Source organism: Gallus gallus, chromosome 17 (assembly GCF_016699485.2).
Source record: "Gallus gallus isolate bGalGal1 chromosome 17, bGalGal1.mat.broiler.GRCg7b, whole genome shotgun sequence".
In the NCBI taxonomy this organism is placed as follows: domain Eukaryota; kingdom Metazoa; phylum Chordata; class Aves; order Galliformes; family Phasianidae; genus Gallus; species Gallus gallus.
Window position 1 is genome coordinate 9,978,889 of NC_052548.1, and position 27,611 is coordinate 10,006,499.

At 46.1% G+C, this 27,611-nt stretch overlaps 2 protein-coding genes across 12 annotated transcripts in view; one reads left to right on the plus strand and one right to left on the minus strand.

Annotated features, from left to right (window-relative positions):
- NEK6 (NIMA related kinase 6) overlaps window positions 1-3,044 on the plus strand; it is a 111,372-nt gene extending 108,328 nt beyond the window's left edge. For all 10 annotated transcript variants that reach the window (XM_046901722.1, XM_040649044.2, XM_040649042.2 and 7 more), the window contains one exon: window positions 1,021-3,044. In XM_046901722.1, coding sequence (XP_046757678.1) covers window positions 1,021-1,131 — 111 coding nt within the window. In that variant the 3' untranslated portion in view covers window positions 1,132-3,044. The remainder of the gene's footprint in view (window positions 1-1,020) is intronic.
- The window catches only part of PSMB7 (proteasome subunit beta 7), a 37,764-nt gene extending 14,187 nt beyond the window's left edge, over window positions 1-23,577 (minus strand). The window contains exons 1-8 of one of the 2 annotated variants that reach the window (XM_046901636.1): window positions 23,491-23,577; window positions 23,309-23,402; window positions 23,086-23,183; window positions 22,478-22,618; window positions 21,385-21,500; window positions 16,107-16,165; window positions 5,331-5,482; window positions 3,849-3,992 (exon numbers count right to left, since the gene is read on the minus strand). In XM_046901636.1, the coding sequence (XP_046757592.1) occupies window positions 3,881-3,992; window positions 5,331-5,482; window positions 16,107-16,165; window positions 21,385-21,500; window positions 22,478-22,618; window positions 23,086-23,183; window positions 23,309-23,402; window positions 23,491-23,552 (834 nt within the window). In that variant the 5' untranslated portion in view covers window positions 23,553-23,577 and the 3' untranslated portion in view covers window positions 3,849-3,880. Of the gene's footprint in view, window positions 1-3,759; window positions 3,993-5,330; window positions 5,483-16,106; window positions 16,166-21,384; window positions 21,501-22,477; window positions 22,619-23,085; window positions 23,184-23,308; window positions 23,403-23,490 lie in introns of those variants that run through there. The other variant, NM_204397.2, reaches the window with a different exon arrangement.
- Between the last annotated feature and the right edge of the window lie 4,034 nt (window positions 23,578-27,611).

Genomic DNA, 27,611 nt, shown 5'->3' on the forward strand with positions numbered 1-27,611 from the left:
TTTCCTTAGGCTGATGAGGCACATTCTTTGGGCCACTCCAGGGTATTGCCATCGGGGCAGGCTTGGTAGTGGTGCGGGACAGCCGCCCCTCCATCCTCTCCCTGGGGCAGAGATGAGTATCAGCCAAATGAAGCCAGCAGAGTGCTTGGTGACGTGCCCCCAAACAAAGCCCCGCTGCAGGGGAGCTGCTGACCCCCTGCATGCTTTCCTTGCAGCACTGTTGTGGATGAACGGGACAGAGCATTAATTGAGGAATGCCTGCTCGGGTGGTGTTGCCTTTCAGTGATGGCCTCCTGGCTGTGGCCTTTTCTCCAGTCTAGATCTCATGATGGACTGGAGGAGCTGAGACTGATTCGTTTTGTCTCAGAAAGATGCACTGGTAATTGTTGGCACCACTTGGGGCTGCATGTCCAGGTCAGGTCTGCCAGTTCCTGCTGGGATGGCTTCAGGCCCTGCAGCGACCCGGCGCTCAGGCTGCAGAGCTGCGGCCTCATTTGGGTACGTTCAGTAATGCAGCTGATCTGTGTGCTTGATAGCTGTAGGGTCATGCTTTTAATTACCATTAAAATAATTGGCACTGTGGCTACTGGGAGGATGTGAGAAGATCAGAGGCTCAAGGCTGTTTCTCCCTATGCCTCGGGGGTACGAGCAGCTTTCAGTGTCTGTGTAATTAAAAGCTACAATCTTTCATGTGCACAATAAAGAGGGTAGGGAGGTGGGGGGTACTTCAGCCCTTCTGCATTTTATTTATTAAACATAATCAATGACCGGTCTCTCTCCTTCACAGAGGTTCTCGAGGAAATGCTGGGGTCTGACAGCCACGCTCGGGCATCCTGTATCTTAAGATGTGTATACAGATTAACTCTGGTTCTTCCATAGAGGTGGGGTGGAACAGAAGCGTGCAGCATCAGCCACAACAGCTGCACGAAGGGCTCTCTGCTCCCATCTGCGGCAGCCCCCGATCTTCTGCCAGTAAGAAAAGCCGATGCATTTCTGTTCCAATGTCTTTCTGTCTTTCAGCTCCGGGAGCTGGTCAGCATGTGCATATATCCCGATCCAGATCAAAGACCTGACATTGGTTACGTGCACCAAATAGCAAAACAAATGCATGTTTGGACCTCCAGCACCTGAACCGTCTGCAGACACTCTCAAAAGCCAGCACAGCTTAGTCTTACTTGAATTTTTTTTCTCAGATGAAACCGACTGGTGCCTGGGCAGCGAGCGAGGGGAGCGCGTAGCAAGGCGCTCCATTATTTCTGCAGGTTATTTGACAAGGACTCTCACAAGGTGGTCATGCTTTAAAGTGAAGATTCTGTGAGGTATTGCAAGTGATTTTTTTTTTTTTTAAGCCAATAAGATGTTACAGGTGTAGATCATTTAAGGGTCTTTTCTTAAACTGTCGTGTGTAATGTAGGATAGACGATATTAACCGGGGTGTCAGCGTTGGGCGCACCTCTTCTATCTTAACTGTAATGTGAAATATTGAAATAATTCCTTCAGTGAAATCACTTTATACTAATGTAAGAATTGCAGTAGATTTTGTGTCGTTTGTATAACTGCTACTTCGCCTCTTCCGCAAATGGTTTATAGCAAATTTCAGTTTTTACTTTGTGTATTTTAAAGCATCCATTTACGTGTTTTTATTAATTCCCTCCTTCAGACTTAGAACTGGGAGGGCTTTGGGGGGTGGGAGGGGGTAGAAATGCATTTATTTCATGACTTTTTTTTTTTTAACTGAAAACTTAGAGTGAGTATTTTGCCGATGCATTTGGCTGTTAATTCAGCCACGGAGCTGAATTCAGCACACAGCTGGGGAAGAAAACCCACAAATCCTGTGCAAAGCGTGCTTCAGCAGGGCCTTCCTGAGCACCTGTTGTCCCAACTCTTCTGAGGCTGCAGGTTGTTATGAAAGCAGTGTTTCTCTCCCCCAGCTGTGTTTTTGGGAAGATGCTTGTACACGTTCAGTAGTATATTAGGTACCAGTAGGTAGAACTTTAAGCAAAGCAGTGTTTTAAACTATTTGAGGCGTACAGAAACCAAGTCAGCCAAAGGCTCCGCGTATCTTATTCCACACAAGGATCAGCCCCGTCTATTTAACTGTGAAAGCTGATTTAGAATGTGAATTTTTATAAAAATCTCAAGCTGATTAGAAGGGGTCATCTTCTTTAAATTAAAACCTTAAACCAACTAAATTCATTCATTGAATCAATGATTTGTTTCATTACTGCCATTGAAAAACATCGCCTGCTCCAGGAGCAGCCCTGGATGGGCGGCGCAGTGTTTGCAGTGTGTTGGGGCGCAGCGGTGCAGTGCGGGAGCAGCGCTGCTCTGCTGGTGCTGAGCTGCAGTCTGTGCTGCAGTCCCAGTGCAGCCTCTGCCTCTGCTGGTTTTCTTCAAGAAATGAATACAAGCCTGAACTTTTTTTTTTTTCCAATAAGAGTAGGGTTAGAGGGTTATATACTCATATATGCTTTTAGTGGATTTTTTTAACTTGATTTTCTCTACTTAAAGGAAAATTGCAGTGCCATCTTCAACTACTTTCCACCAAATTTTGTGTATTTTTGTAGGGTAGCAAGGAAAACTACTAATTGCTGTGAATGATGTTGGTATCATTAATGCAAGGTGCCATTTTATCGTGGCTTCTCAGCAGGAAGCTGAGCCTGCTGCTCTCCTGAGAGCCCAAGGAAATTCAAATCAGCACGAGAATGGAGGAGAGGCGGCGCGTTGCTTCCCACATTCCCATGCCAACTTGTTTAATTTATAGCCATCTTCTTTAGAAATTCTTGGGTGTAAGACTTCAGACTGTCACCTTTACACTGCAGGTTTCCTTTAAGCCATGGCAGCAGTGGGCCGGGCTGGCTGTGCTGTGCTGCTCGTGGTGGAGTACCAGCAGAGGGGCGCACAGCTCCAACTGCAGTGCCTCGAGCGCTCCGCTGTCGTGCTACATAAAATTTATTAGTGCCTATAAGTAAATGTATTTCAAAAGGTAATTTTTTTGCAATTGTGCATTTTTAGATAAATAAAAAAATGATTTACAAAATAAACACCTTTGTTTAAAAAAGAAAAAAAAGGTTCAGTATTAAAGGGGAAAAATTAAAACATCACTCCAAGCAGGCCTGGATATGTGTGAGGTTTGCTAACAGCTTTCTTGGTATGCAGATGTCTGATGCAAGGTCCTTTTCTCATAAAGTGGAAAACATGAACTGTCATCACTTGTCCTGATGGAAGACCTCACCCAGGGGAACAGCTCAGCTGAAGGTGCTTTCCCTGGAGGGCAGCTGCAGGCTGGTGAGGGAGCGCTGGCACCACATACCCTTCTGAGGCTGAATGTTAGCCTCAGCCTCACCCTTGAGTAAACAAGAAAATAACTTACAGGTGCATTTTCAGCTAGGTTTCTCCTTCTTAGGATTACATGTTAAGTGTAAAACATGAAATGCGTTTATCTCAAATACAAGTACAAGCTCAGGATTCTAGGCCATGTCCAGGTGGAGGTTTGCAGAAAACCTCAGTTAAGGCTTTTCAGTTCTGTTTTCCTCTCTGCTGTAATGTAGAAACGAGAACGTTTTATATGAGGTGGAGGCTGGATCTGCTAGCCTGTCCCTAGCTACAGAAAACAGGGAAGAATGGATGTAAACATCACAATACAGCTCTTAATACCCTGCGATAATTCAAGTAGAAGCAGTTCTGCACGAGCTCCGTGTTTACAACAGGTAAGGATGGAAAAGCAGCAAAAGAAATGAGCACCCCATGAAACACCGATTAAGAGAATGGTCAGACCCCTCTTTATTTATTTGCCATGGGTCACATGTCTCTCTCCAGGCAGGAAGGCTTCCAAAAGTGAAACGCACCTAATGGGTGTCCTCAGTGACACAGCGGCTGCTCAGGAAGTATCCATGGTTTGTACGGTTTCATCCACCACCTCAATTTCCAGGTGTGCCACATTCTCTGTGAGAACAGCAGTGGTTCCTCTCTCACACTTGTATCTGCCATACCTGGTAAATGAAAGGAAGAAGGTTAATCTGGGAGATGATCCTGCCTAGGAAAACTCATTATAAAGGTTAGAACTAATTAGCTGGCCATGATATGGAAGTTTCTTGCAGTAGTCTAAAGTGAGCGAGGCACTGCAAAATCCAAACTGGTGGCAACAACTGATTCAGCTAACCTAGCATTTCTAGGGCATGCATTACCTTTAAAGAAATAAGCTGGATTTCATTATAGGACAGGCAATTCTTGCTGTGTATCCTTGCTCAAAGAAAAAGCAAGTATTTAATTGTTTTCTTTTCACCAATGTATTAACTCTGGATTTCTGTGCTAAACACAGCATTTAACACAAAGACAGCCTGTAACCAAGCCACGTTTCAGAACTGTTGCTGCAGCTGACAGAGCATAGCATGGCACAGCAGAAGCCATCTCACTCTGAAGGTGTAATACACTCTCCTGGCTGATCAACCCCATAGCAGCTTCTGCTCAGAACAGCAATGCACATTAATCTGTAGAGTAAGAAATACAGTGGGTTTTTTATTGGAGCAGCACATCGTGGCTTTGGCCACTGTGTCTGCCTTAAAAAGAAGGGAAAAGGGATTTCAATGAACTCTACTATTTGGCAGTAGAAGAGTAGTGAAGAATTGCACGACTTATTGCAAAATCTTTATGCGCAACATGTGCTTTTATGTTAAGTGCCCCGGGGGCTGTGATTTCAGTGATGAGGCAATGCACCAAACAAAACATCTGAGCTTCTACAGGTATTATTGTCAGCTCTGCTAACAGTCAGAGTTTGTTCACTTCAGAATTTCATTACTTTTCTACTCTGAATATTCTCAGTGTTGCAAGCCCATGTTATGTATTTAAATGGAACCTTGGTTCCCAGCAAGTTTCACAGTAGGTTTTTGTGTTACCAATATTCAGGATCCAAAATAATTGTCTCAAGCAAACAAGTCACAGAATGATGTCATTTCAATAAATATGGGAAATCAACACTGAGAACTGAAAAGCATGGAGTGGGTAAGGCCCTCCAGTGAGCTTTCACACTCAAGTGTCTACTGCATCCCAGATGTGAAACTTTACTCTCCAACTGCCTGGAATTCCAAAGGCAGTTTCTCAACATGGTAAATTATTGACAGGCAGTTAATTTCTTTCACTTACCTGTAGATGCCACTAAGCCTCTACTCACCTGCCCAATGCAGCCACTAATTCTGTTTTCTTCGTTAGATGAAATTCAGCACGGTGATGTAGCATGGTCTGACTGTGCCCAAATTCAGCATTATGGGAAACGGGAACTGCTGGGAACAGCCCTGGGTAATGCACAGCCTCAGAAATACCAAAATACCCACCTTTCGCCTTTTCTGTTGGCCACATCATACGGACGGATAAAATCCAACTTGTTCTTGCTTATAACGCAGATATCTATGTTACTGCCAGAGCCCAGATCATTGTATATGCCAGCTGCAATGGCATCCCTCACAAGCTGTTTGGCTTCTTCTTCCTGGACAAGTAAGAAAGCTGTCATTGCACAAGTGTTGGCATTTCACAGAAATGTTTGTCCGTGTGACAGTGGAAGCTGTGAGCTCTCACAACAATAAATGGGATAAGTACTACAGAGCACGAACAGCAGTGTGTCGAGCAGTGGGCTGCCTTCCTCCTGCTCACGATTCTCCTCTTTCCCCCTTTACAATGGACATATACAATTTAGTAAAGACAGTCAAGGAAACAAGATTTTTGTCTCAATTAATGGAGAAATTAACGTGTGGGTTTTATCATCAGGGCTTCTGTACACAGGTACAGGTTCCCTATTGTGCCCCCTGTAAAAGCTGCGTACAAGGTAAAGACCCATACTAGTTCAGTTACTGCCTTCCCCGGGTAGGGACAATTAAATCCTTCTTTGTAGTACCAGAATTATTTGTATGATTTTGGAGTATAGCGCGGTTTGCAGAATACATTCTGCTCATCTGAACAGTAACTGCTGCAGGCAGCCCCAGCTCCAGCCTGAACTGCAGCCAGCAGTTCGAATTCCAGTCCTGAACACAAGTGCAGAGAATTTAAAGGCAGGTGCTGACCAAAGCCATGCACAAAAGCTCTGAGGTTCCCAATCCAACAGGTTTTTATCAGCTGCTTTCTTGTAAAAGTGCAACCACGCAGCAGCTGAAATACGCATGCTGGGGGGATACCATTCTTAGTTTGCACTGTTTAGAAGCTGTCTACATAGCCTGAAACAGGACAGAACCTGATAGACGAACAGTCACATCCACATTAACATCTTTTACAACTATTTCAAAACCATCAAAACTGAGTTACAGTGTTACAGCAGAGCTGTGGTCACTCACCCATCCACAAAGGCCTCAGACAGACAAGCTCTAATGCTCCCCACATAAGCTCTTTCCTGGCCCAGGCTGTTCCAGCTGCACTGGCTCCCTCTACAGCTCCCAAGGAAGGCTTTTCATTTCCAAAGCAACTTGCTGAAAGTCATAGGTCAGATCCAACAGTATTTGAAATCTCCTGATAGAGCTACTACACCCTTAATTTTACACTATACCCGATGACAGCGAGCACAAGGAAATGCTACAAAACCACCTTCCTATGGCATCCATTCAGCTGCCACAAAAGCGCTGCACCTGCAGCTCAGTGCCCAGCAGCAGCCCTGGGGATGGGGTGGGGGGCTCAGGGCCTGGCTGTGCCTCCATCCTGTGCTGCAGCCCACTCCCCTCAGCAGCTCCTGAGCACCAGAACACAGCACGCTCGCTGCCCCCAGCACAGCTCTCCTGCACACGTAAGGGACACACTGGCAGGCTGCGTGCAGAACACGCATGTCCCCTGTGGGCAGCAGCAAGGCTGAATGCAGCCCACAAGCACAGAGGTCTGACCCCAGCTTTACCCCATCAGCTCCCACACACCCCATGCTGCTGGCTGCCCTGACACATCTGAGGAATCATCTGCCATCAGCACAGAGCAGCACAGCAGCCATCCCACGCTTACCTTGATAAACACAGCTCCTCCATTTGCTTCACGTTAAAGGCCTCAGCTCCGTGCACAGAGCAGCAGTGTCAGGGCACAGAGCCACGGGGCACCCAGCAGTGGCACCCAGCCAGCTCAGCCTCAGCACCAACCCCTGCCAGCACATACCTGCATTCTGCACCAGCCGCTATGCAAGAACATTAATAGCAGCAGTGCTCCTCTGACAGCTTAATTAAGGTACTGGCCAGCAGTAGGAGAACTACAGAAATGGCATCCATTTCTATCAGCCCTGCTCTTCAAACACCAACAACCTCCACCCCCGGACTGCACTTCCAGCTGAGCCGACCCACCATGCTGGAGGAACTGCTCCTGCAGGACAGCCGTGCAGCACAACCCCGTCCTGCGGCCGCACCGCTGCTCAGAGCGCTTTGGTACTACACATAGCAAACAGCTCCATGCAGTGAGGGGTTGGAAATTCACTTCAAAAATTAACCGATGGCAGAGCTGGAATTATTTCTATGAGCTTAGGGTAAGAGAAGCAGCACAGCTCAGGAAAAGCACAGCAGGATGGTGGGTGCTTCTTCCCCCTTTAATTTTGATTCAGTCTTTTCTTAGAACAACGTGAGATCTTGCAGAGTCACCTCACCGCACTGTTTTCTCCTTTTTAGAAGGTGCTGCCAGTCTGCTGCTATCAGAGTAGTTCCAAAGCGGCCGCAGTCACCGCAGCTCAGCTGTCCCCACACTGCAGCTCTGCTGCGCCGCAGCGCTCAGCCCAACACGTCACCTCCGCTCTTTGATCTGATGGAGTGCTGCCCAGCTCCTGAACCCGGAGTAATTTTAATTACAGACAGCCCTGCCACAGAGCTGTTTACTCTTCGTCCCCTTTCCGTAATTTAGAAAGGTGACCAGAATAGCCACGAGAGGAAAAAAGTAAAATACGAAATCCTTGATAGAGATCCTGCATACAAAGTTCCAGCAAAGACTGCTGCTTTACAGCCTGAAAATAGGGGGTTCTTGGGAAAAGTGCTGACACAGTCCTGCAGACGGGGGCAGGAAGGAGTCACTGTAATAATTAATCTTAAAAAACCCTAAAAGTTCAGAGTATATAAAAGGAGCACTTCCTACTTTACGGCTGCAAAGACCAAGCTAACTGGGAATATCATTCTCTCGGGTCCACACTGCTTCTTAAATGAGATTACAGCAAGAGTGATGTACTGCAGCACCAGTCAGCGGTGACAAGCAGCGCTTTATAGAGCTATCTGTTTGTCTCCATCACTGCATCACACAATGTGTCCCAGGACTCCAATGTGCAGCTCCATTTACCACTCCATGACAAACGGGCAGCACTTGTAAAAGGCGCAAAGAGGTCCAGATCAGCCGTGTAATGGTCACCACAGATGCACGGCAGTACTTGAGGGGGAAAAGCAGACCCCAAGTTCATTAAACTGACCAGTAATGGATCTTTCAAAGCGTGCCTTAGGAATAGCACAGTAAAGGCTAAAATAAATAACTCAGCGTGGAAGGCCAATCTGAAATGGTGTTTGATAAATTATTTATAACACAGACAATTGTCTGCATTTAATATTGGAGCTACTGGTAGCATCTTTAAAAGATGATTTATGTGTTGTAATGCCATTAAGCTTTATATGGGCCCACTGCTAGCTATAAAGTCTGCTGAGATTTAGAGAATGAGTTTTAAACTGTCACTGCAGCATCATAGTAGATAGAGACTGTATTAAATCTTTACTTTAAACCTGTTATCTGGAGAGTTGCATTTTGTAGACGCTCAGGAACTGATGGATTACCTCTCCACTGCTGCGACAGCGCAAGTCCCAAACAGCACCAATAAGGAACTTTTACACATTACTCTTGTATATGACTTGAAGCAAGTTTCTCCTCTCACTTAAGCCATTTCCAGATTTCAAATACTACTGAAACACACTTTTCTACAGCAGACGTGGATATTTCTACCTCACGTTACTGCAGCCTGCGCCAGCAGCTCTGACACAAGTTAATCACTGGCTACAGCAGTGAAGGGAACGGCTGCAGGGCTTCACCAGCAGTATTTCTGTAACTTCACAAGTCAAACAAGACACCTTTTCCAGATTTAAAACTGTAGGAAACATTTTAAAAACAATTCTTACCAAAACCAAATGAGTGCCTTCTGCAGGTCACCAGTATCCTCTGGGTATCCAACAGGCTGTGCTGCTCTCCAGCACTGAGCCTCATCAAGAATTTGAGATATCAGTGCAGTGAATGTCATAGAGTGCAAAAAAAGCCATTATAAAAACTGACTTTTACAGCAGAATGAAATTTCTTCGAATTCCGTCACTCATCCTACTTAAAGGAGGAGTCCTCTGAGCTGGCAGATCACAAGAGAAAGGGAAGAAATCAGAAGCTTTGGGAAGGACCGAGATAGTTAAAAATAAATACACATAAATAAAAAATCCATAGAGAAGTGGTGGGAATTGGAGGCTGGGAATGCGATGCCTCTTGAAGGACATAAGCACCTACAGGAGCATAATTAGACTTTGGAAGAGTAATCGGCAGGCTGCAGCATGTCAGAGGATGTGTACGTCTGTCTGCAGGGAGGAATTGTGGTAGAGATCAATACGTAACTGGAAGCGATGCTAAAATCTGCGCTAACTCCAAAGAGGGAACAGAACTGAGAAGAAAAGCACTTTGCTTTCTCACTTGTAAGGAAACACCGAAACAGTCCACTCAGTGAGCACAGATTTGTTCTGAGCTGGAGCAGGCTGGGATGTGTCCCTTCAGCCACACAGGTTTCACAAACCCTCGCCATAAAGCAGGTGCCAAACAGCACCGCGTAAGCAGATGAACTACAAAGTTTGTTTCATGAATGTGTTTTGCAAAACAGACCATCAAACAGCTTGCTTTCCCTTCATCTGATAGTGAACACAATCTGGAAGCAGTCCGTCCCTCCGGCCGCTCCCTGCTCCTTCCCCCACCATCTTTCATTGGTTCTCTGGAAAGCCACAAAGTAAGGCAGAGGTGTTGTGAAAACCAGAATCTGTAAAGAAAGATGTGCCTTCAAATATCATCCACAGTATTCAGTACTATTGGGCAGCTGTTGAAGACCACAAAGCTGCCCCAGAAGCTGCCCCATCGCTGCAGTGGGTGCACTGGGTTGGCTGACCTGCACTGCAGCTGATGTGCTTTGCTGTAACGCAGTTATGTTACAGAAAACGTTTGTTTTCCTAAATGTTCTCGGTAAGAACTTTTCAAATAAAATACACCACAGTCCTTGACTGCCACTCTCAGTAACTCCATCTCTTCCTGCTCCCTCGGAGCGGCCGTCTGCACGCGCCGACTCATCGCACCTCCTCCTCCCCGACACCGCACTACAATAAACCACGTTAATATTTCATACCAGTGTGAAATATGCTGGAGTATCAATTCAACATCTGCTGTCTTTAGGGTACTGGCGTCCCGCAGAGGCACTTTCAATTTGTAATTGAGTTCTATACTGAATTAATCAGCAGTTTATCTTTTTTAGTAAAATAATGTCTTCCCCACTAACCTGGATTTACATTAACAATTTATGCCAAATTACCTGCCAAGGCAAAAAACGTATATGGCTCGGAACTACTATTAGGTAGCACCGGTTCCTATATTTCATTCCTTACATGGAGACGTGCACAACCCCCAGCTCCAGCAGAACAGAATTAAATCACGAGCTCTTCTCACAGCCGCAGGATTTCTTTTAATGCCATTTCCAGACTCTGAAGTAAGAGCTAATAGGAAAACACATTTAATCTATCGCTTATACTGGGGAGAAGCTCCTGGTTTCCAGGAAGGCGGTGCTCAGAACAAAACAAACTTGCCCCGCAGTAACCGAGCAGTAAATCCTGCCAGGCTGTGCTGCTGCACAATGAGCCCTGGGCTGCTCCGCTGCCCCGCACTGCAGCCACCAAAGCCGCCTCTCCCCGCAGCGCTAACGCTGCCCTCAAGCACAGCAAGGCCGTGCACAGCCACCTACCAGCAGAGCAGCACCCCTTACCCCCCTCCCACCCGTGCTGTCCTCACTGCGTGAGCGGCTCCACACCACCCAAAATATCATCCAGAGCACTTGGAGTCATTGGGCTCCGGCTCTGCAGCTGTGGGAGATACACAGACCCCAACAACTTAAGGCAGCACGCCTGCCCCTGAGAAATGCATCAAAAATAATGACCTGTCCTGCATCCCCCCTCGGCAGCGAGACGCTCTCCTGACATGGAGCCCTGTGTCAGACTTGCTTCTCCACGCTACTGTGCACAAAGTTTAAGTATCACTTTGCAGAGGTGAAGCAAGGGCTGCCCTTGGTCATGCAGCAAGGCCCAATTTAAACCAAGGCAAGATGTGTTTATCTTGAGCCTGCAAATGGGAAGCACAGAAATTGTACTTTGATACACTCAAAAGGAACACCTCAAAACACGCCTCCAGTGACTTCAGCCATTTCAGAGCCTGCCCAGCTATGAAGTGGTACAGAACGTTTTAAATCCAATGGTCCAACAACAGCAATCAGTGCAAGGTGTAATGCCACGGAGTGAGAACAGAACCGACTGCCTGACGCCACGCAGAAACCGAGCGAGCGTACGGTAATTTTAATGCAAGAAACAGCACGAAACAGCACTGAAAGCCTTTGCTTCCCATCCATCTGACTGCAGTAACCTGATGTTTTACCCATGGAAATGCAGGTCTCCCAAGGAGAAAGTAACACAGCTACGCATGGACAGCAACAATCCCCATCCCACAGAGCTCCGTCAGCACAAGGCAGCAGAGATGTGCTGCTAACCATCTCCATTACTGTCACTGCTAATGGAATAAACAGATACACAGAGCATATAAATACTAAGTACTTATTTTTGTTCACAGAGTCAGGCTTCCCCCCCCCCACCCCCCCGTTTCCTTAATCCCTGTGTTTGACACCAACAGGGGTTCAAGCATCCCAGGCAGTCTCTCCAGCTTACCTCCCAGAGCCTGGCTTGATCCCCATTGTCTGCTGCCCAAGTTCAGCCAACCAACCTCCCAGCAAGCGGTCACCTTCCAGAGTCATTAAAGCTGGTGGTGTCAGCTGGCGGGCTTAGCCTGCAGCCCACACACCTGAGCCCTGTGGTGGGACACAGGCATTCTGATCACCATCACTAATGAATACAGCATTCATATGCAGCTTGTCATTGCTCTTGAGCCTCAAATCACACAGACGCAGCCTAAATAAGACTGATGAGACAACTATTGTTGGAGATCAGAGAGTTCTGACAGTTTCCAAAAATAGCTCAGTGTTATTGCCAGTAGTTAATAAATGAAAATGATGCCACCGTACCAAGGGGCAGTAGGAAATATAACAGAACGATCTGATGTCACCTGTTTAAAAACAGAAGAAAATGACACATTTTTATAAAATTCTGTACTGTGTCTGATGCTTATTTAGGTAAAATAAATAAGTGATAGGTAGCGAACGTGGTGAAACTGGGCACTTCTGCAGCCTTCCCTTTGGTACAGCACAGGCCTTTGGTGCAGAGCCTGGAGGAAGGCATCCTTTACATCACAGCTCTGTCATGGCGATACAGCACTGCCCTCACCAGCAGCAGCCATGCCATGAACAAAGCTGGACCAGGAGAGCCGGGTGAAGGAGCACAGCTCCGGTACGAGGGCAAGCTGCAAAGATGGTCACTTTTTTGGGCAGCACAGGTACAACAGCTGAGCCACAGCAGCACCACCACCCCATTAAATCTCTTCCTGCCCCTCCAGAGGCTTCTGGTTTCCACTCATCACCATGCTAAATGCCATGCTAAAAAAAAAAAGTGGTATCTTAAATGACCGTAAATATAATCTCCTATCTTTGCAGTGATCTGTCTTAGATGCAATTACAAATAACTACCAGGCTCCACCTCCATCCGTTTTCCCCACCTCTTTTGTGCCCCTGAACTCATCACACCAAGGTGTACCTCTTTGCTCTGCAACAGCACTGCCTTCTATGGCTTCTTCTCCCTCTCTTCCTTTTAGAACCTCTTGTTACTGACCTGGCTCTTCTATTGAAACACAGCAAAGGAAGGTAGCAGCAGCCTGCTCTGCACAGAGCTCTTGTCCATGGTGACCACACAGCCTCACCATACATTGAGGTATTCTTCCACAGACAAAAACTTCTCCTTCCCAAAGAAGTCAAATACCACGATAAAATATACAATGCCCCCCAGTTTCCCCAGGAATTCAACCTTTGTCTACAACCGTAATGTAGACAAAGCCTGAACTCCAGCATTTACCACTGCAGATGGAGTTTTCCCCTGGACCGTGATGGTTGCCATATTTCCTTGCTGCTGTTCAGCACCGGAAGGCATGAATGCATTTGCAAATTCTGACTGAGGTTTAAAAACCATGTGACCACTCTGCTGAAAGAAAAACTGGCTGCAATGAAAGATCTGAGCTCAAACCTCTCTATTAGATGTGCTGTTCTTCCACTTATGTTTTTTAAAGCAGACCTATAGCTGCCCACATGACAGATTAATATTGTTCCACAGTAGTTAGGTGCTTGGCATTACATTTTTGAAGCATCTACAGGCCTTCAGGGCTGAAAGTGTTCACATCTTCAGCAATCTATAATGGTTCCTCTAGAGGCCAGCACTTGCTTCATAATGAAACATGCCTCCATAAATCAGACTGCAGAAGTGGCACTTGTGTACGTCACCATCCATCTTAGCAGTTTCTCTGAAGGATGTTGGGTAAAGATCATCTCCCGGCATTGCAACCAGGGAAAGGACCATCACAGCTGGCACTGATAAAGCATGTGCTACTTAAATCTGAAGACACACTAAGTCTGTGGAAAAAAAACACATCCTGCTGGTGTTAGCATGCCTCAGGCAGTGGTAGAAGCTTCAGCAACTCATCTTCAAAAGGCAGAGAGCCAGGGCTCCAGAAACCTGCAAAAATTGGCTAAGCCTGCAGTCTTTTTTTTTTTTCTTTTTTTTTTTTTTTCCCTTTTCTTTAAGTTGAGAATCTTCAAAGTCTACGATTCTAACTGTAGGGCACAGCAGCTGCCACTGCAGATTTGATCCTCTCAGCTTTTGGCAGCTCTCAACTTGAAATTCTAGCAAAAGAATTTTTCAAGTTGCTATTATTGCCTGTCACGGATTTATAAATATTGTGCACTATCTGCTGTGGCACGGCTCTCATGGGACACCAGTGCATGCCAAAAGCATAACAGAATGAAAAACAGTTCCTATTCTTCAAATAAATGCTAATTTTTTTTAACTGCGCTCACACGATGTGTTTGGTGATCAGCTTCAATAGTACAGAATATATATCAGAGGGAAAAAAGCTGATTGTCTTTTCCAGTAGTATTCAGCTGCTACTTTCATTAAGCTTGTTTAATTACATTCCAGATGCTAATTTGCAAGTCGATACCAGAGGGTGCAGGACAGTTTGCCTTTGAATCATGTTTCTGTGATGTGATGGTCTTGCAGCACACCACTCCCCTCCAGTAGCCCTAGCAAGATATTCTGACAATTAGCACACAAGAAAGCAGCATTGATCTCGGCAGAAAAATACTACTCCTCCATCCATTGCATTAAATTAATCTCCAGGAATTTGAAGTTTATCGTCGTTGCCATTTTACAGCAAATTTTATATAGAATACACAACATGCCTCAGATTTAATTTCAGTTGAAATACCACGCTATTTGGACGTGTTACTGGGAAAAATACATTTGGCACAAAACGTGAATATTTTAGGATGGCAGCCACAACACGAAGAGATGCTGAAGAATTGGGCTGGACTCGACCACCTGAAACTCCACTGGTGTGGATATTCAGATTATGATGCTGCTATCAAGAGAACAGCAGAATGTTGGATGACGACAAAGGAAGGGTTAAGGTGCTCTCAGAGATCTAAATATCTGCTTCAACAAATTGGTACGCTGCGTTTCTACACGCCTGTTTTAGCAGTGAGTATCTGTTGCCATTTACGGTTGCGTATGAAGACAATTTAATTAGGATGACCTTTCTAAGTAGGAAAAGTTGGAAATTTACCAAATTTTGGTGCCTTTTTTGGTTGCTGTTACACAAAGAATGACTTAAAATACAAGCTCGAGAACTAGCTGAGAATGAGGTAAGATTTTCAGTTCCATCACACAGCTCTCTGACATTTGTCTCTCTGAAAGGGGACTATTATGCTGTAGCTGTTGATTCCAAGGATTTGTATCCGTTTTCAGTGCGAATAGCACACATGTGCCAAGTGCACAGTCACACAAGAGGCTGGAAAAGAGACTGTCGTTCTCACAGCAGTAGAAGAGCAGGAAGTCTACACCCAGTGGTTCCTTCTGTCAGGCACCTACTGCAGTGCTGCATGCAGAAGATATGTGAGCACCTAGTAAAAGATGAGCATTTTTTGGACAGCACTTACAAATATCCTGAAGGCCAGAAATCAGGTCTCTTCAGATCTTACCCAAGATACTGAGGCAACACAAACACCATCTTACTGCACTTTGGTAGACATGCCTGTGTGTCTGAAATAGCTGTAGGTGACAACACAGGGCCACATCCGGGAAGAGCCAAACAACTGCTCAGTACTGAATCTACAGCAGTTCTGCTACTGGAAAACTGCCCAAGGAACCTGAACATCTTCCAGATTTGATCGATATCATCAGCAAAAACACAACTCACCACCTTGCAAATCTCCCACTGATCAGTTCTTAGGTAGATAGGAAAAGTAAGAAAGCAGCTGCTAGTTCTGTGTTCGGAACCCAATCAACCCAAAGTCTAATGGGTTTCCTATACCACCTGAACACTTTGTTGGTTTACAATCGAGTATTTTTAAAAGACTAAGAGTTGCATAAAAGAAAGAGATTGACCAATGGCCAATGGAAAAACAGCAAGACTGACTACACTAAGGTTGTTACATCCCTGAAGTCAATCTCAAGTTTTCATCTACATTAAAGTCTCACGAGCTTTTTCAAACGCAGATCGGAGAGAAATTATCCCTTCATTTCTTAAAATCCACTTTACCCCTACATTTTTTTTTTTTACAGCTCTGCAGTAAGCTGAAATCAATACATTAAAGTGCTAAAGCAGACTGATTTTTTTTTTTTATAGCTTCAAACCTCCTCAATTCTTAACACCAGGTATTATTCAGAAAGAAACATTCATTTTAAAACATTTCTTACCTCCATGTCCGGTTTGTATTTGTCTTCAAAAATGGCCATAGCTGCCAGTGAGCCAGAACCTGCAGCAACACAATTGGGACATATATTTAGGCAATACATTGAGATAACATATTTAGGCATGGGAGTTTGGTTCTCTGTATTTATTTGGTAGGTTTTTAAAGGAAAATCTGACAAACAGCAGCACACGTAGGCAAAGCCTCCCCGCACACCGACCTGCTGCACCCAACCAACCTCCACTGCTCCCAGCACACACAACCCACCACGTTCCAGGGGTTCCTGCCCAGCTCAGCTCCCATCACTCCACGCCACCCATTTCACTTTCAGCACCCACAGACCAGATGGCAGAGATGAGAACATGAGTCCGGTGCTACTGCTGTGCAGCAGCGCTGCAGATATAGAACCACAGCAGAGCCCGGCTGCACCCGCAGCGCTCAATGGCACGTTATAAGCACACCTTCTATAAATTAGTACAAAAAGCAGAACAATACTGTTTGGAACTGTAAACCTGCTTTGTTCAGAACCTTCAGGAAGAGCTCTCGTCTGTCTGCAGCCCTGACCATATTTCAGTGCACTACTTTTGGGGAGCGAACAAAGTTACCTGCCATTTTTTACTCCAATTAGAAGATTTTTTGGCATTTATTACTTTTTAACTTGTTTTGCATACTGCTATCTGTTTAGCTGGGTCACAGAGAACGCCGTATTTTCTATTTAAAATGATTTGTGTACATCGCTTGACCACCTCAATGGTTTAGTGAAAGAAAAAGGCAGCGATTAAACAGTTTCAAATGAGGTGTCCTGCTGATTTTATCAAGTCTGCTGAATGTATAATGAAAAAGGAGAAGCTGACAGCGACAGTGTTGAGAAAATACAGACTACCTTATCTGAACCATTTAAGGAGGTCCAATTATAGATCAAATTTAAAGGGTAGAAACAGCAGATTTACAGACACAAATCAATGAACATGGTAATCCCAATGAATATGACAGATATTCCTGTTACAGAATATTGCTGTGGTTGAGGATCATTACCTTTACAGTACCAAATACATCACATCTAAAAGCAGTAGGACACTCTAAGTGTCTACTTGTATTACAGGCAATGACTATTCATTCACACCTCGGAGCAATACGTGACTCTTTTTAAATGCTGAAGCTGGGAATAAAAAGGATTTTTAAGCAGGTAATAGCAGAAATGAACTGCTTATAAAAACAGCTGATATCACAGAACAAACTGCCAAATAAAAGGGTTGCACCAATCCCTGCAACGAGGGCAGAATGAGGTGCGTTCCAGAACAAACATGGGACTGAAAACATGATTCTTCCTGCAGAATAACATAGGAGTATCTCTAACAAAAGGGAAAAGGGTTCTGAGACCAGATCTCAGTTTTAAGACCATACTCTTCAGGCACCCTACTGAAGGCCTACCATAAGCAGAAAGGGAAACCCTGGAAGCAGAGCAGAAACAACGCCACCCTCAGATAAGGTGTCTTTGAGACTACGAAGCCTAAAATATTTTGCCAGAATGAAAACCTGACAGACATTGGCTGACAAAGTCCTGCACTGAAACCACTGAGCTATGAAAGAATGGTCTTCGTTTCTTAAGACTTGCAGTGTCTAATGAACTAAGCAATAATGGAATACTCCAAGTATTCCATAAATGGCACAGACTGGAGTTATTCCTCCCGTTCCTTTTTAAACGCAGTTCACCAAAGAAGCAGACAGAGCTCAGCAGGCTCTGGGAGGAAAGAGAGAGAAAAGGAAAGCAGCTGCTCATGCTATGGTACCTGAAATCCATCACCATTTACTATCAATTTTAAATAAACGCAGAGAGTCCCATAACAAAGGTTTCTAGAGAAGTGTCAAAAGTCTTAATTAATTGTACCTATATATAAACATTTACATCTAAAAATTCTTTTAATCTACTGGTTATGAACACTGCAGGTAAGACTCATACATTTGCATTTTCTTTAAAAAAAAAAAAGCCCTGGCAGAAGCACCACAAAACATCTGAGAGAAGAGCTTTTTGTCATCTTGAGCATCACAATGGAAATTCTCTGTTACCAGCACCAGCTGTAACAACTGCCCTTTCAGAACCACAAATACACAAACACTCCTGAGCTTCTCCACCAAAACACATCTGCTGTTTGACAACAGCCATAGGAGCTGCTCTGAAGCACACTTACACCATACACCCACCTGTAATACCCGGGGAAGCCCAGACCCACCGGGCTGTGGGAACACAAGCAAAAGCACTGCACTGATTCCAAGGGATTTCCTTTATGTGCTCTGTGAGCTACGCCTCCAGAAGAGGAGTACTTGGGAAGTACTAATCTAGCATCTAAAAATCTAGAATCGTTGACTGCTAAAAAACCAACCACAAAGAACTATACAAACTGGCACGCAAAGCTTATTCGGAGACAAGTATTTCTCAGTCTAGTAATCAGCACAAATGAGAGGACTTATGAGACCGTAAGAGTTTGCTTTACTTCTTCAAGAAACACTGGCCATTTACTAAGTGTTCACAACTGAGTCATTCAAAAACCTCCTGCATTTGACTGAAAGTGACTTTAAAAACCTCGTCTGGTGTTTACAGAAGGAGCTGTAGCACTTCAACATCCGATTTACAGGAATAGGTAGTTGTCAATACCTACAGAACACCCAGCTGGCTCCTCCCATCACGGTCTGCAGCCACCACAGCATTCCCAGTCAGAGAACCCGGCCTGTGGGCAGAACCATCACCAGGAGAGCTCTCAGTGCTTAGCACAGCCCGTTTCCATCAGCCAGGACCTGCCTGCTCCCCCAGCAGAGGATGCGCGCAGCCTGGAGAGAGCAGCATTTAGCACTTCTCATCCATCAGTGTCGGGGCTCCCTGACAGGGCACTTACTCACACGCACTCATTGCTACTCAATTTGCCGCTCGCTCTGGGTAGAAACCCGGTGATCTCCGCAGCCCCATCGATCGCGATCATTTTTCAGCCCGCTTCCTGGCCGAGGGGCCGCGGCTCAGCGGTGGTGCTGCTTGCTCTGCAGGACAGCACTGCCAGTGCATGAAGAGCTGATTTATGAATATGGAGCAGTGCCGGCACCAGGGGACTGGCTTCTGCCACCAGAGACTGCTGGAACATACTTACTGCTTCTGAAAGCTGAACTACAGACTTCAACTAGTTTAATTTTATGCATGCATTTCATTATAAGCCTTGGCCAGAAGCTTTCCTAGACAAGCCAAGCAATCAGACAATCTTGCATCGTTTGCTGAAATCCAATTTTGTCCTTTGTCAGCATAAACAGTTTAATTTGATGTTTTCACTCCTGAGTAAGCACTGAGTATCTTTTAAATCTGCCTTGCAAGGGAGGACATCACTCTACCCATCCACAAACGTATTACAGGGGAGATATTTATGCACATTAAAAACAAAAATCCAACACCTCAAAAACATCTTCTATTTAATTTCCAGAAAATAACTGTTCAAAGATGCATATGCTGATTTAATAAAGCATCCTTACAACACGGGGGGGGGGGGGGAGGAAATCATACTCGAAATAAAACAGAAGCTGAGTTCCTATTCTGATCTTTGATTTGACCTTTGATACATTTTCTGCCTCAACTCCATCTTTCACTGATTCACATAAGCAAATCTCCTTTCACTCAAACACACACAGTGTACCAGGAGCAGAAAGGTAAAGGACATTGTGCTGAGAAGGGCTTTGTGTGGGATCCTGCACAGAAGGAACGTGCAACCACCAGGCAGATCTGGCACAGCTGACAGCAAACCAAAGCTAAAGCTGCAGTAAAATTAATCCCTTGAAAGTCTGCTCCCTGCCTAATTGAGCTTACTGTGCTACTTCAGTTTTTTTTGGAGAGGGAAGGAGGAATGGGCAGGATGTCCAGAAATATCACATTTTAAATCTTTTAAAACATAGGGACAAAAGTAACCACGTACATAATGGCAGCTGTGTGACTATTCAGGCAATTAACTACTAGCAGTTGGCAGCTTAAAGTCAGTTATGGTTTTACAGTTTTCTACAACGTTGGGTATAAGGCAATTACAAGAATCAGAGATTTACACTTTTTTTTTTTAATATATATTAGAGGCTAAACAATGGCATCACATAACATGACTGTTACATGGATTTTATTTGCCAAGGAAGTAATTCACCAGTTCCTGAGGTAATGGCACCATCTATTGGTCCAGCACTACCTCTGCAGAATCTCCGCAAATGAACCACAGTCCTCATTACCAAACAGTTAACTGCATCATTCTGTTTAACAGTTGTGCAGTTTTAGCAGTTCAAAGACATGGAAAGCCTTAATTGTTAAAGGCTGTGTGTTCAAAATAGCTTTGTTAATTTCCAGAACAGCAAGTTAGCTCAGAGGCCATGGCCTCTCAAAACATGTACTACGCTTACAGGTATGTATAGGTTCACACTCGGCCATCCCACACAAAACCTCATTCTCCTCAACCTTTACGAGATACACTGTGAGACAATTCTCTAAGCTTTGCTTTAAAGCATTTTAGGTTTTTGTTTTCCACTTTTCCCATAAAAGAAAGTACCTTACGTACAGACTTGGTTTGTGTGTACCAGAATCTCCGTGTTTCCTCTAAGCTTTCAGCATACTAAGAAGGTTATCTCAAAGGAATTCATTTTCAAGAGAACACCTTCCCCTCTAAGTAATGAGGAATATATTAAAGCTCTAATAAAAAAAATAGACGAAGTTGGTTTGTGTGCTTTTTCTAACCGCTGGCAGTGAAAGCTTTATGCACAAGAATTATTATTGTTTGGCTTGGTTTTCCTTCCCAGAACCCAAACTGCTGGCAGTAATACCAAAAAAGGATCAGCACGAGTGTGAAGGGATTCAACACTTGTATCAAACTGAAGGCACAACAATGCTTACTTAAGACAGACAAGATTATTTTTAAGCTGCAAGCAGGAATTTCTGGAATAACACACCAGCTCCTGTGAAGCAAACCTCTGTCCTGGAATGGGAGGACCACAGAAATTGAAAACTCAGTTGAAGAGGAATGCAGTATCTCAAGAGAAGACAAAGGAGTGACAGGAAGAAGCAAGGCAATCATGCAGATTAAAGAATGGTTTGGTTCCCAGGCTCTAAGGAAGCCATCGTTGCTATTCCCGAGCAAGGGGTGAAAACTGTGTGTTAAAGGAAATATTTAATCCCAAAGCAAGCTAAAATGATGGTTACCTCTGGCTAGCAAAGTAGAATGCTCAAGTCAGGAAGATTTAATGCTCCTATACTGCAGTACAAAGGAGGCAGCACTTACCCATGGTAACGTAAGGCAATTTGTCAGTTGATCCATGGGGATATATGCTGTACAGGTGAGGTCCAGTAACATCTACACCTCCTAAAACCAAGGCAGCACCAATGTAGCCCTGATACCTAGGAACAAAATTTACACATGAATCTGAGGCTCTGCAATAAAGCAGTGGGGTTTTTGTTTGTTTAAAAGCCACAATGCACACATTTGAGAATTTCTCCATGCTTACACCACGTACACCTCTGTAATAGAAAGACTGCTTTTCCTATCTGTGAAATTAACTTAAACAAGATTATTTCACTGTCAATCAGAACAAGCACGCAGTGGACAAGCAAGGAGACTGGCTGTTACATTTGTGCTAACCAGGAGATAATTCTATTTTATAACATCACATGAAATTCCTGTATCTGTGATTAAGTTTATAATTAGGGACTTTGAAGAAAACATGCTCGTTTCCTCCATCAGATCTTCTTGGCTGCTTTAACTTTTTAACTCACTGTGAGTAACGACACACTTAAGGCAAACTGCCCAGCAGTACACCATCAAGCAACTAAGACGATTAGAATCTATCTATTGAACATAACTTTCTTGGAGTTTTGTTTGGTTTTAGGATTTTATTTTCCTGGAGACTTTCCCATAGCTTGAATAATCTCCAAGTGTACACACTTACTTCATTCTTCCTTCTCTTCCAATAGCATTTTTTACTCCTAAGAAAAACAGTATTAAAAACAGTACTGAAATGCTTAAAGTTTTGGAGAATGTGCCCTCCATTCAATGGTGTTTTAAGTCACGTTGCTGATAGGAAGCACAATTGCCATAATCCAACAGGTTGCAATCAATCAAACAAGTGGATAATTTTTCCTCAAGACAACCACAGCACAACTTCCAATGATGTTAATCAATGCTGTACAGCTGCAGCATTCATTCTCTAAAACATTACAGGCTTCGTTTCTTTCATCTTGTTCAAATAACTATGAAGAACAACTCTTAAATAACTCCTAAAGTCCTGTTATGGAGGTTACACACGTGCCATCATAAGAACAAGTCACAACTGGTGGCCTTAACAGCATAGCTAATAAACAGGAGAGCATTCAGTCACCTGAAAAGCATTTGCTTTAGCATTCGATTAGCTGTGACCACACGTGGAAGTCGTCCTGTAGACAGCGCATGGAGCTCCAGATTGGAAGCAATCAGTTGAGTCGTCATCTCAGTGTCTGCAGCTGTGCCCGCACCACAGCAGCTGGAAGTCATTACAGGTAGGACACGGTGAGCGGGGGAAGGGAAGCAAGTAACCAAATATGGCCAACCTGGAGCTCTGGCTGCTTTATTCAACATGTTCAAGCTTCTTTTCTACAGCTGTCTCCCTGAGTTGTTCCAGCTCATTCAACACCCACAGCTGCTTTGCTTTTCTCCTCTGCCGCCCCAAGGCAGTGTCTGCAGTTTCTGAACCACGGCAGCCTTATTGCTGCACAGTCCCTGCGTTCCTTTCCCTCACTGCAAATCTGAGGAAATCGATATCCCACCCAGCCAATACTTGCAAAGCATGAAGCAAAAAGCAAATGAAACCCCGACCAACGAGCAGCCCATTCTAATAAACGTAAATTAACGCTTCAAAGTACACCTTAGCATCCACTGCCGGCAAAGCACACAGCTAAAAATCCCATCCATTACCAACGCCGTCACACCACAAACGCCAGCGGTACTCACTAGATGTTGGAAGAAATGTAGTGTATTTTCGAGCAGTTCTTGTCAGCGACGACCATCCCTTCGGTCGCCCTCGTGTCGGCTCCCAGCACCACGCCATCCTGCCGAGCAGAGAACGAGGCCTGAGCCTGAGCCCGGCCCCGCGCCGCGGCCTTCCCCTCCCCCCCCCCCTGCGCCCGCCCGGCCCTGACCCGGCGCCGCGGCCCACGCGCCCCCCGCCTCTCACCTTGAAGACGACTCCCGCGATGGTGGTGCCCGTCTTGCGGGCCGTGGGCAGCCGCTGCCCCTTCTGCCCGAGCTCGGCCTCCAGGAGCGAGTTCCTGCAACACGAGGAAGGCCGCGGGCCGTGTGAGCCCCGCGCCCGCCGCCGCCGCCGCCCCCCCGCGCCCCGCCCGCCCCGCGCCTCACCGAGCGCAGTTGTCGAAGCTGAACCCGCCGCTCGGGGCCCGCAGCACCGACACCGCCGCCATCTCCGCGCTGCTCCGTCACGACCGCACAGAGCGCTTCCGGGGCGGCCGCCTGCGCGCGCAGCGGGGCCGGGATTGGGGCCGGCGCTGGGATTGGGGCCGGGCCGAGAGCGGCGCTGCGAAATGGCGGCCGCGGGACTCCGCCTTTCCGGCTGTGCTGCCGCGAGGGCTCCGCGCGGTGTCCGGCCGTGGGGCGGGGATGCGGCTCTCCCTGGTTCGGGTCCCGATCCCCGCCCCGCGCTCGGGGCGCTGGTGAGCCTGGCGTGCTGCAATAAAATACTTTGATTTGTGCGGAGTGTCCGTGAAATGCACGGGGCGGTGGGGCACGGGGACACGGCGCGGTACGGTTGGAAGGGACCTCCAGAGACCGCCGGGTCCGACTCCCTCCAGGGCTCCTCCAGGGCTCCCGCAGGTTGGGCCGGTGGGCGTCCGGAGTGCCCCGGAGGGCTGCGAAGCGCTTCTTCCGCACAGCTGTGCGTTACGCGCTGCGTTCAGCCTTTGGCCGCTGCTCCGCGCCCGGGCACTGCGCGCCGCTAAGAGCCTGCCCGGCTGTCGGATGCTAAGCTGCAGTTCGGCACGGAGCTGCCCCGGGCCGTGCATCGCACACCGCAGCCTTCTCCCGGGGCGGGTCCGCTGGGGGCCCCTCGCCCGCTCCGGCCGAGCCCCGCTGAGCCGAGCCGAGCTGAACTGAGCTCCTCCCGGTGCCAGGAGCGCTCCGTGCGCCCCAAGCATCCCCGGTGAGCCGCCGGGACGGCTCCTGTCGGGGCGGGGAGGGACGGGGCAGCCGGGAGCTCTGCTGGGCTCTGAACGCCTTCTTTTGTAAACCAAGGCGTCCCCGCACGCCCTCCTTTGCCTTTGTTTGACCGCATTTAAAATGGGAGTGATGCTACTTGTACTGGCGGGTAGGGCTTGTTCAATGGGCTGTGGAAAAGGGTTGAGGCTTTCAAGGAAAATGAAAGAGCAAATAAAGAACAAAAAGGGGGGAAATCCACACTTTTCTGTTTAGATCTTCTGAAGAATCTAAAATAATAAGAGAAAATGCAAACCTACCTAAAATTGCTGAGCTGTTAAAGTAATTGTATGGTGAGAGAGAAATGAGAAATGCCCGTTCTTTTGGCATAGGCTAAATCAGACAGTGTCCCACGCATGGATTCCTTGCCTCTGTGTGGTGTGGGCCACAGATGAGGTTTGGCTGCCTGGTTTGAGGTGGTACACCATATACTGAAAGCATTGGCTCCTACAGACTGCAGAAGACCACCTTGAAGTTGAGCACACAAAGATCCTGAAGTCCACACACACTTCTCCCCCTTCTCTCAACCCTTGGGTAACTTAATTCCCATCTTTCTGTACACCGGTACACGGGTTTGGCTGCAAAGCTGTCTGAGAGAAGGAATATCCTGCTGCCAGATGCTCTTTTTTTAATTCTAACACAGTTGTTTTTCTCTTCACTTGATAAAGTTAAAATAAATAGTCTCTGGGGTGAATTAGGCATCAAAATTGGATTGGCATACAAACTATGGAGCAGTTGGTGGTTGAGAGTCTGGGGAAAAAGAAACAGCAGGTTTTAGCTAGAGGGGACAACAGCTTTATTTCCCTCTTGGTCCTTGACAACCAAGCAGATGTCCTACAATTATTGTTTTACCTTCTAGTAATGCAGTGTCTTTTCCTATCCTCCCAGGTATGCGGCTGGTTCTCCTGCAGATGTGCAGGTAGGGCTCTTCCCTCATTCAAAGCTGTCTTTGTGCACCGTGAGCTCCATCTATTGCTGGTTAACACTGTCTGAGATTCAGATAAACACTTGTTTCTTCCTCTCATCCTGACACAATACCTGTTTCCAGTCTCACATATATAGGTAAAACTGATAGTCTTAAGAATGTTTTCTGAACACCTTACATAGGCTTTTTCATACCTGTTGTCTTGCAAACTTTGTTTCTGGTTTGATGCCCTTCACTGTATACGCAGATGACCTGCTTGAGTTTTCTACAGTCCTCTTGAGACCTCCAGGCAATAGAACATCCAATTCCCCCATGCTTAATGCCTGCAGAACTCATGGGAGGCTGTACCAGGTCCCTGTATTACCCAGCCTTGTGTGGCTGTGGTCAGAGGCAATGAACATTGTCCAGAAGCTGAAAACACACAGTGCTGTTGGGCTCAAACCCTCACCGTGGCCGTCTTACACATATTCCAGCAAATACATTCACGAGTTCCCCAGCGAACCGGCAGTGACTGTCATGTCCCAAGGTGAACTTGTGTTAGGAGTGGAGCCAGGTAGAGATAATCACTGAACTGGAGAATAACTGCACCATGTGTCTCTCCTGCTCAAAATCACTCTAATTTCCAACATCTTGCCTCAACCACGATCTGTTAACAATCCACAGGCCAAGAATCTGTCAGAGGAATTTAAATACAATTCTGACAGATCGTAATGAGATAGATAGACTAAAACTTTACCAACCTGTGGCTTTCCCTTTATGGCTAATCAAGGAAGTGCTCACTCAGGTTGGGACAGAAAGTGATCTGCGAGGAATTTCTGTTGCATAACTTCTTGTTTCTGAAAGCAAGAGATGTATTGGAGGGGTTCAGACCCAGAGGAAATAGAGTTGACCTAATCCCAGAGGGCTTATTTACTAAAAACTGAAAGAAGAGACTGAAGCTGGGAGGGTGGCACAGTCAAGTGGTGACACACTGAAATATGGAGTGAGTTTCCAAGATCTTCTGAAAAAAAAAAAAAAAATTCTGAACAGGGGAAAGGAGCTGGCAGAGATACAGAAGCAGAAGTAGACCACCCCCCTCCACAGGGGGGACGAGGGAAGTGCATGGGGAGTCCTTTGCTTGCCGTTAGCTAGATGCTGTAGGATGCTAGAGAGGAAAGTCCAGTGCTTATGTTATTTTCTAGCATTATGGTACTGACATCATTGTGCTGTCTATCACTTGTCAATACTGTTTAGGACAAGTGCCTGAAATTCTCGTGTTCTGTTGACAATTGCAGAAGTCCTTCTGTTAGTAGTGTCGGAGTAAGTTTTCAGCTTTATTTAGGCTCTGGCAGAACAAACTGGCAAAGCTACACAATTGGGAAGGAGGAAGAGAGCTTCAGTTATGAAAAGTCCCTGTGCAGGGAGGTGCAGGACCCCCACCCAGCCTGGGGGCTGCAGGGAGGTGCAGTGGACACAGGGCTCCCTGCATCCCCAGCACTGCCCCCACCTCACACACTGCCTGCTGTCACGGGTCTCCCAGCACTGGTCCTTGGATGCATGCATTGATGTTGCACTGAGGATTAAGAAGGAGATGATGGGACTGAGCAGAAAGAAGGGGAAACTTTCTCCCAGCTGCCTGTGCCAGTCTGTCCAAAGCACTGCTCCAAAACTGCAGAGACACCCACAGCTCAACTGGACACAGAACATTTCCTCTTTCTCAACATCTGCATTCCTGTAAGTTGACGTAGAGCTGCTTATGGCAGTTGTTGGTAGACCCTCCCTTCTATGTTGTGCCTGAGATGAGTAGCTGCAGTATAAAGGTGGTTTCTCTATGGCCAAGTTCCTGCACCAAAATCCTGGGCCATCTGCTTAGCAGTGTGCTGCGTGCTGTGTGTTGCTGTACTGATAGCTGGAGCTCTGGTGTCGCACAACAGTTGTGTATGGAAAGCTTTACCCTCTAATGTGAAAAATGGGAAAGACAGATGCAATCTGTGTCTAACACCGTTCTCACGGTTATTTCTCTCATCTTGCAGGAGCTCTCCTGCTTTTGCCTTCCCTCTGTGTGAGCAGCAGGGCCCCTGGTACAGAAAGCAGGTGCAGGGTACCTGTTCCTGGGTCTCAGGGATGTCAGATATCAGCCGGACATTGGGGATGTTTGTGAACCTGAGCTCATGCACGTTGCCCAGCCCCATTGCTTCAGAACGGACCTCACAGGAACAGTATTGTAAAAAGTTTTTGTTAAATGTGATTACAGGCTAAAGAAGATGCATAGTGGGCGTCTGGTGAAACCAGTGAAGTACTTTCAGAGAAGACCATGGAAAAAGGTTATCAGAGAGATTTAGTGTCTCACAAAGGATCGCAACCAGAT